This window comes from Crotalus tigris, unplaced genomic scaffold (genome assembly GCF_016545835.1).
Source record: "Crotalus tigris isolate CLP2741 ecotype Arizona unplaced genomic scaffold, ASM1654583v1 scf7180000019364.2947544272:3078424, whole genome shotgun sequence".
In the NCBI taxonomy this organism is placed as follows: domain Eukaryota; kingdom Metazoa; phylum Chordata; class Lepidosauria; order Squamata; family Viperidae; genus Crotalus; species Crotalus tigris.
In genome coordinates, this window is record NW_024097500.1 from 444973 (window position 1) to 453574 (window position 8602).

Here is an 8602-nt window from a genome sequence, read left to right on the forward strand (position 1 = left end):
CACAGCTTCCCCTTCCTCTAGAGAGGCACCCTTGATCCTGGCTCAGCTCTGCCTTTGGGGGTGTTGCTGGCTGAGGAAGGGGGGGGGGGTCACAGCCAGACACATGGGGGTTGGGACCCAAGTGGAGAAGGAGACACCCGTCAGGGCTTCCTCTGCTCTTAGAAACCAGGGGGGTCGGGGTCTCCTTCCTCTCAAAATCTCCAAGGGAAGACCCTGCTCCCTGCAGCTTTTAGGGCTTTTCTCAGCGTCCCCCATTTCAGGGCTGATAAAACCTGCCCCAAATGTCCTGCTGGTCCTGCCTCCCCCAAGCCCCCCAGTCTGGACGAAGGCAGGCAGCTCTTTGCACCTGGTCAGGCTGTAGGACAGGAGGCAGGTGTAGACGGGGGGGGGGGCGAGGGGGCAGAGAAGGCGAGATCGAATTCCCATCAATCCTTCCAAAGAGGCAGCTGCAGCAGGACAGAGGCTTCTCCCTAGAGAAAGGGGGCTGGGAGTGAGGAACCTGATCCCAGTTTGCAGGAGCCGCCTGCAGAAGTCCTGACCCTCTTGGAGGGAGCGAGTTTCTGTGGCCCCAGAGAAGGCCCCCCAGGAGGTTAAATCTGTCCCCTCCTTATTTCCAGGAATGCAAGGGGGAAAAGACCCTTTGAGTTTGTCAGAATGCTGTGGAACCAGTCCGGATCTCTGCCTGCAGCTGGCAGTGACTGTGGGTTTCCCATACGCTGGACTACAAACCCCATTGGAGCGAGTGCAGTGCATGATAGGCTCCAGCTGCGGCCCTTGGACTTCTTACCTAACCTGAATGCCTGGCTGGGAGGGGGGGCACCTTCCCTCCCAGCAGCGCCAGGGTTCCAGTTACGGCACACACACCCCCCCCCATTTGGGCAGCTGCTGGGTGTCCTGCACCTGCTGGGCTGGGCACTGGGGGCCATGGGGCGGGGGAGGGGGCGCATGGAGCAAGAAGTACCTGGAGCAGCTGAGAGTCGGGATGTGGCTGGGGAAGCAGAGCTTGTTTTCCCTGGAAATCAGGAAGCGAAATTTCCTTTTCCACTTAATTCTGCTCTCTCTGTGGGTGGGGCAGGGAGAAGGGGGGGGGGCTTTCAATCAGAGGAGCCAGCTTTCTCCTTCTCAGTTGGAGCCCACTTGCCAAAGGAGGCGGACGCCAGGCCCTTTCGGCACCAGCTGGCATCCCTCCTGCCATGGGATGGGTGTAGAGGGCCCCTCGAGGGCCCCCCGGAAGAGGGCCAGGCCTGGCAGGGGCCCACTCGCCCCAGAACTTGGGGGATTCTGTTGCTTCACAGAGGCAGTCGGCCTCCAAATGCCAGTTCTTGGGGGGCCTTCCTTGGGAGTCTTCCTGGAAGAGGAGCTGTTAGACTGCAGAGATCAATCAGGCGCCTTTTATGCACTCATCAAACCGCTAAGAGAGCAAAATCCTTGGGCAAAGAAATGGGGGGGGGTTGAGCTGACATTCTCTTTCCTCTGCACCCCCCCCCCCAGGCTCCCCCTCACACCCTGAGGTCCTTGGCAAAACCTGCAGAAGCCTTGGAAGGTCCGGACTCCTGACTAGTCCTCCTTCCTCTCCCCCAGACGATGGGCCCCCTTTCTCTGCCCTCCCTCTTTCTCTAGGGTGCCTCCAGCATGGCTCGGCCCCTCATAGAAACACACACACCCCGTGCTCTCTGCACACTCCTTGTCTCCTTTCAAGGCAGCGTTGAGGGCCTCTAAAAGACGAGCATTTGGTTTTGCAAAGGTTCGTCTCTACTTGGAGGCTTGCCCAGGAGCTCTGTGGCACCAGCTCAGGTAGGAAAGAGCACTCTTCACACACTCAGAGGCACTCCTACAAACCTCAGCCATTCCTGGCTAGGTCCTAGCAGGGGGGAGGGGGGCTCTGGGGCCGTGCAGGAGCCTGCAGCTGCCCCATCCCGAAAGGAGGGCGATGCCTTTTCCAGCACCCAGAGTGAAGACTCCCACCCAATTTCAAGTTGAGCTGAGGCTGCTGCATCCAATCACAGCTGGGCTGCCGGCCAGGGCTCAGCCAATGGGGACGAGGGCCAGGATTTATATGCCGAAGCCCCCAGCCCAGACTCTTGGGTCACCTGTTGTGCCGGAGTGAGACAAGGCAGCCCCTGGGACTCTGCAGGCTTCGCTTCTCCTGGTCAGGTAACCCCCTCGTCTCTGCTCTGGATTTGTGGGGGGGGGGGAGAATTGACCGAAACAGGTGGGGTACTTTTGCTAGCAATTTAGGGGAAAATTTAAATGGGTTTTTTCAAACGCTATCCGTGTACTCTTTTCCCATGAAATCAAAGCTGGGATTCTCTTCCAGGGGACAGCTCTTCCGAGCATGTATTTGGGGTGGTCCTGAATGGGGAGGGTGACCACAGATCTGGCCGTGACCTTGTGCTCTCCCTGCAGTGTGGGGGTCAAGGGTGGGCAAAGGAAGTGCCCGACAGAACCCCATTTGCAGAGGCTCCACTTAACCCCTTCCCCTCAGCAGCTCCCTTCCCGGACTCCCCCCACGCCAGAGACTGGGTGTCTGGCTCTCTCAGGGCTGCAGAGTGCTGACCGGTGGCAAAAGCCGCCTCTGGAATGCCACTGCACTTGTGACCAGGCCCCCCCCCCATGCAGAAGCCACGGGAGGCAGTGATCAGGGCCCTTTTGTGGACAAAAAGCAGCCACTATAAATAAACTGGCCTCTGAGGGGCTAAAATTATCCTGGCTTTCTGTGGGTGGAACTGGAGGGGAGGGGCAGAGCCTGTGCCCTGCCCCACACTCTGGGCACCCCCACCCAAGATGGTCTGCGCAGCTGCTGCCTTCTGGGTCAGCTGACATCTCCAGTGGTTGACCTTGATGGTGACCCTCAAGAAGGGGGCCCCATTTCACTTTGCATGCCATTGGGGATTAAGACTCTCACCCATTGGGAAGCCTTTTGGGGTACAGGTGAGGAAGAGGGTGGCCGGCTTTTCTTGCAGAGAAGACGGGCCCCGAGGGTCTCCAAAGCCCAGCCTGCCAAGGGCTTCCTCCTGCAGAGCTGAGTCCCCGGGCGGGCATTGCTTCCTGCCAGCTTGGCCAGGCTGGAGGGGCTTGGCCCTGGCTACCCTCCGGTGCTGGAGGCCCTCAGGCAAGTGGAGCCACTGGGATGGCTTCTTGGATGGTGGCAGAGCCAGACCCCGTCCTAAAAAGGGGGGGGGGCTGCAGGTTTGGTTTGAAGAATGCTAAGAAGGAGAACTCTTCGGATCTCTGAAGGGCTATGAGCCCAGTGATAGAGGGGGTCCCGTCTGCTGCCCCACATTGGGCAGATGGCCAACTCTGTCTTTGAAACCTTGGGTAGGGGTCTGACCACCCCCCAATGTTTCTGTTACTCAATATCTGACACCCCAAATGCAAGGAAGTAGCCCAAACCCAGGTCTGTCCTGCAGTAAAAATGTGGAGTGTGGCACAGTGTGAAGTCCTGATCCCTTTTCTTTTGAAAATGTCCCCTTTCTCACCAAAATCGTCACCTGCCAGGCGAAGCTTCCCCCGTGAATTTTCTCCTGCAAGACCCACGTTTCCCATCTGCCAGAGGGAACCTTTTAAGGCAATGATCCCCTCTTCCCATCATTCTGAGCCCAGCAGCCCCTTCTGCTCTCTCAAGGGGGAGGGATGTCCATAATCCCCGGTCTCTGGGCACATTTTTACAAGCCAATTTCAAGTCTGGATGCCCAGAAATTCCAGCCTCGCTCTGGATCTGCTGCAGCTCCAGACTTTTCACCGTTTCCTCGTTGGCCTCTGGCAGGACTCACCGTCAACCGCCACCATGCCTTTCGGAAACACCCACAACAAATACAAGTTGAACTACTCTTCGGAGGAAGAGTTCCCCGACCTCTCCACGCACAACAACCACATGGCCAAGGCGCTCACCCCAGAGATATACAAGAAGCTGCGGGACAAGGAGACGGCCAGCGGCTGCACCCTGGACGACGTCATCCAGACTGGCGTGGACAACCCAGGTGGGCCCTGCCCGCTTCCTGCTCCATCTAAACCTGCTGCTGCCCTTGCCCGGTTTCTCTCAGCTCACTAGTGTGGTCGGAGGTCACAGTTCGATTTGAAGCAGCCCCGGAAAGGGTCACCACTGACCTTGCCCTCCATGCAAAGCACAAGCTTTGCCCGCCAGAGTCCCCTCCTCTCCTATAGCTCACTCCCCCCTCTGGTGGAGGAGGCTGGCATCACACTGTGCAAGGTGGCAGCTGGCTGCCTCTGTACGTAGGCTGACAGCAGAGCCCAGCTTGCTTGCTTTCTCTTTCTTTCTTTCTTTCTTTCTTTCTTTCTTTCTTTCTTTCTTTCTTTCTTTCTTTCTTTCTTTCCTTTCTTTCTTTCTTTCTTTCTTTCTTTCTTTCTTTCTTTTCCTTCCTCCGTCCATCCATCCCATCCAATCCATCCAATCCATCCATCCATCCATCCATCCATCCATCCATCCATCCATCCATCCATCTATCTATCTAGCTATCTATCTATCAACTTGTAGACTGCCCTTCTCGCTATAGCAGACTTCTTGGCACATGGGGGGAGAAGAGAATTAAAGGGGTCGCATGTGAAAAAAAGAAAACCATTCCAAATGCTTTCAGTCTTATTATTCACACGGACTTTAAAAAATTGGTTATATCCAGACATTAAATTTGAATCGTTCTGCTGGCTGGGGAATTCTGGGAACTGACATCCACCAGTCTAAGCATGTTGGTTGGGGAGGTTTTTTGTTAATTTCCTCCTTAAAACTTGACAACATTTTGGAGTACAGCAAATGGGGAGGTGAAGGAAAAGGCTTTGGGGGCCACTGGTCACCTGCCTGGAAAAAGCACTGCTAAACTGGGTTAAAATTTTTAGGAGGGACATTTAGCCTGATAAATGTCACCAGGATCCAAGGGGACACAATGCCTGCCTGCCTTGAGCTGGGTAGCCTCTGGGGGTGAAATCCTGGATGGGCTTCCATTGACCCCTGCCAGACATTCCGCTGAGGGTTAGCGGGCAATCCCCCCATCCCCGGCCCCCTCCCCCTGGCACAACCTGGTCCCAAATGTGTGGGAAGCAGCTGAAAGAGAACGGGTGCCAGACAGGGGCAAGAGGGGACCTCCAGGTCTGTCAACCCCTCGTCCTTCAGAGAGAGACCTGGGTCCCCCCCCCCTGCTGAAGCCTCCTGTCCTTGCAGGTCACCCCTTCATCATGACCGTGGGCTGCGTAGCTGGTGATGAGGAGTGTTATGACATCTTCAAAGATCTTTTAGACATTGTCATCAGTGACCGCCACGGAGGCTACAAGCCCACCGACAAGCACAGGACCGACCTGAACCATGAAAACCTGAAGGTGGGGGCAGTGGGGGAGCTTGCTTTGCTGGGGGGGGGGTGTTAGGAACTTCAGGGAGTTGCTTGACGTTTAAGTGTGCAAAGATCAAAGGATGTGTATGTGTGTGGCTCCCTGGGTGTCCCTGCATAGCCCCAGGCAGGTGCCCCCCAAGGGCAGGGAAGGCACGGGGTCTGACAGATTCCAAAGTCTCAAGGGGCTGGGGGGGGGATGGTCAGCCTGGGCAGAGAGAGGACCCCCGGCTCTCCTTCCCTGCAGGGCGGTGATGATCTGGACCCCAACTACGTGCTCAGCAGCCGCGTGCGGACCGGCCGTAGCATCAAGGGCTACACCCTGCCTCCCCACTGCAGCCGGGCCGAGCGCCGGGCTGTGGAGAATCTGTCCATCAAAGGTAAGAGGGGAAGAATGGCGGGGGAGCCGCTTGTTCAAAATTGGGGGTCTCTACACAAACTTTGGAGGAGCGGAGTTGCCCTGTTTGGCTGGGTTCACACAACTGCACCCCACCAGACCAAGTGAACCCCAACCAGCCCCCCTTGGCTGGCTGAATGCAGCGGCCAGGAGGGTCCCCCACTGGTCCACCAAATGGCACTAGCCCTACCCAGGGCTTGCCCAGCCCCACTGGTCCTTTAGGGGCAGGTTTGGGGTACCTCTTTTGGGTCCCTATCAGGAACATGTCCCAGTAACAGAGGTCTCGGTCAGGGCCCAGAAGGTCCCAAGTTTGGGGTGGAAACTGAGGAGGTGCCAAGGATAACCTGATCATCCGGTTTGAGGATGGATGGAAATACGGATTTCAGCATCCTTAGATGTGGGGCTCTTGAGAAGCCCCCCCCCAGCCTTGTTGGGAGGATAAAGAGGGAGGGGAAGGACGCAGTGGCCTTTGCTAAGGGTGGTCCTGCTGTGTCCCCCTCCCCAGCCCTAAACAGCTTGACCGGAGAGTTCAAGGGCAAGTACTACCCCCTCAAGAATATGACTGAGGCAGAACAGCAGCAGCTGATTGATGACCACTTCCTCTTCGACAAGCCCATCTCCCCCCTGCTGCTGGCTTCCGGCATGGCCCGCGACTGGCCCGACGCCCGGGGCATCTGGTGAGCAGGCCTGCGAGCCCCGGGCTGCCCACTTGGCGCCCTCCCCACCTGGGGAGGGCACTCCAAATGTTGGGAGGGGCAGCACCTTCCCTCCCGTGGCCCAAAGATGCTGCAGCTGCCCCCACTTTGCACACCCAGTTCCTGAATTTGCCCCCCCAATCTGCCCCTGCCCCGAACAAGAGCTGTGCAAGGCTGCCTTGGCAAGTTGGGTAGCCGAGGAGGCAGGGAGGCTGCCTCGATGCCCCTTTGTGCCCGCCCCCCAGGCGATTGAGCCTGAAGGCCAGCAGGTGGGGGATGCTGAAGTTTCTGCTCTCCCCTCCCCAGGCACAATGAGAACAAGACCTTCCTGGTGTGGGTGAACGAGGAGGACCACCTCCGAGTCATCTCCATGCAGAAGGGGGGCAACATGAAGGAAGTCTTCCGGCGCTTCTGCGTGGGGCTGCAGAAGGTAAGGCTGGGCAGCTGGGATGGGGGCTCCTGGCTTGCTCCAAGGGGTGAGAGTAGGGCAAGAGAGGGCACCCCGGGATCCTGGACAGGCCACAATGGCTGGGCAGCTGAAGAGAGTCCTGGTGGTTCTGTGGTGACCCCAAAGTGGTGGGGATGGAGGTGCTATGACCGGGCTTCTCTACCGTGCCAATGGCATAAAGACCCTCAGAGGGAGAAACGGCCTTTTGGAGGGGGGTGAGGCACAAAAAGCAACGTGGGCATTGCTTGCTTTGCCACTAACCCCTGCCAATCTCTGCTTCCCCTCCCGGTAAGATTGAGGAGATCTTCAAGGAGGCCGGCCACCCCTTCAGCTGGAACGAGCACCTGGGCTACATCCTGACCTGCCCCTCCAACCTGGGCACCGGCCTGCGTGGCGGTGTCCACGTCAAGCTGGCCCATCTCAGCAAGCACCCCAAGTTTGAGGAGATCCTAAAGCGCCTCCGTCTGCAGAAACGTGGCACAGGTCGGCGGGGGGGGGGAACAGAGGTGGGAGAGGGGGCCCAGAGCAGGGATGCCAGCTTGAATTGGGCAAAGATGCTGCTTGCCACTCCTCCCCCCTCACCATCCAGAGCTTCAAATAAGCAAGAAAGAAGCCACCAAAGGGGATGGGGGCTCTGCACACATTGAAATCCCTCTCCCTGTTTCACTGGGGGGGGGAGGCAGCACTGGTGAATTTGCGTCTTCCCAAGAGCCCCTGCAACCCCCCTTCCTTCTAGCGCTTTTGTTTTGGTCTTCAAGAGGGTCTTCCGGTCAGCTCCAAAGGCAGCCCCTCGACAGCATTCCCCCCCTCCGTCAAGGATAAAAGCCGCTGGCCTTTGCCCCCTCCCCCTGTGCTGGGCAGCTGGTGTGAATCCTGTCCCTGGGCAGGTGCCTGGCCAAGCGCATCCACTCCGTGTTCTGCCACTGGGTCCTTCTGGCAGCATGCTTGGGGGAGCCCCAGGGTGCGCCCTCTGCTGGGGGTCAGCCAACTGAGTGGCCACTGTGCTCCTCCTCCCCAGGTGGCGTGGACACTGAGGCCGTGGGCGCCGTATTTGACATCTCCAACGCGGACCGGCTGGGCTCCTCCGAGGTGGAGCAGGTGCAACTGGTGGTGGATGGCGTGAAGCTCATGGTGGAAATGGAGAAGAAGCTGGAGAAAGGCCAGGCCATAGACGACATGATCCCTGCCCAGAAGTGAGGGGCCTCCCGCTGACCCTGGGCGGCCTGGGGCCTGGACTCCGTGGTGACCCCAACCCTGCCACTCGTGGCGGCAGCTCCTGGTGCTCCGCTCTCCCTTGTGAGGGGGGCCGGGGGGCCACTGCCCTTTGCCAGCTGGAAAGCTCTCCTCATTCGAGCCATGGCGGATGGAGTTAATAAAGATCGGCCCCACAGCCTTGTCTCCCCCCAAGATGACCCCCGTGCCTTTCTTCTCCTATGATTGGGGCGGGGAGGGAGTGAAATGGCCGAGAGAGGGGGCAGTTCAGAGCAGCGCGGTCTCCCCTCTTGCCTTTCAGCCCTTGAACCCGAGGCTGCCTAGGGGAAAGCAGCTGTTGAGGTATTCCAGGGTCACCCAAGGCTCTTGCGTTTTCCAGGGCTGGCACCCTTCGAACTCTCCACCCTTCCTCACCTCCAAATCAAGATCGGGCACAGCCTCTGGGTGGGCAGAGGGGAACGCTGACTCCTAGGTGGGGAAGTGGCCTTACTTAGAAGAGATCCAAGCCCACGCT

At 58.3% G+C, this 8602-nt stretch overlaps 1 protein-coding gene across 1 annotated transcript; it reads left to right on the forward strand.

Annotated features, from left to right (window-relative positions):
• The first annotated feature begins 1998 nt into the window (after positions 1–1998).
• On the forward strand, positions 1999–8283 carry CKM (creatine kinase, M-type). The gene is made up of 8 exons (XM_039361928.1): positions 1999–2154; positions 3767–3980; positions 5174–5328; positions 5584–5716; positions 6239–6410; positions 6735–6858; positions 7170–7359; positions 7895–8283. Exons 2-8 carry the CDS (start codon positions 3788–3790, stop codon positions 8071–8073), a joined length of 1146 nt encoding a protein of 381 aa, XP_039217862.1. The 5' UTR covers positions 1999–2154; positions 3767–3787; the 3' UTR covers positions 8074–8283.
• Positions 8284–8602: the final 319 nt, after the last annotated feature.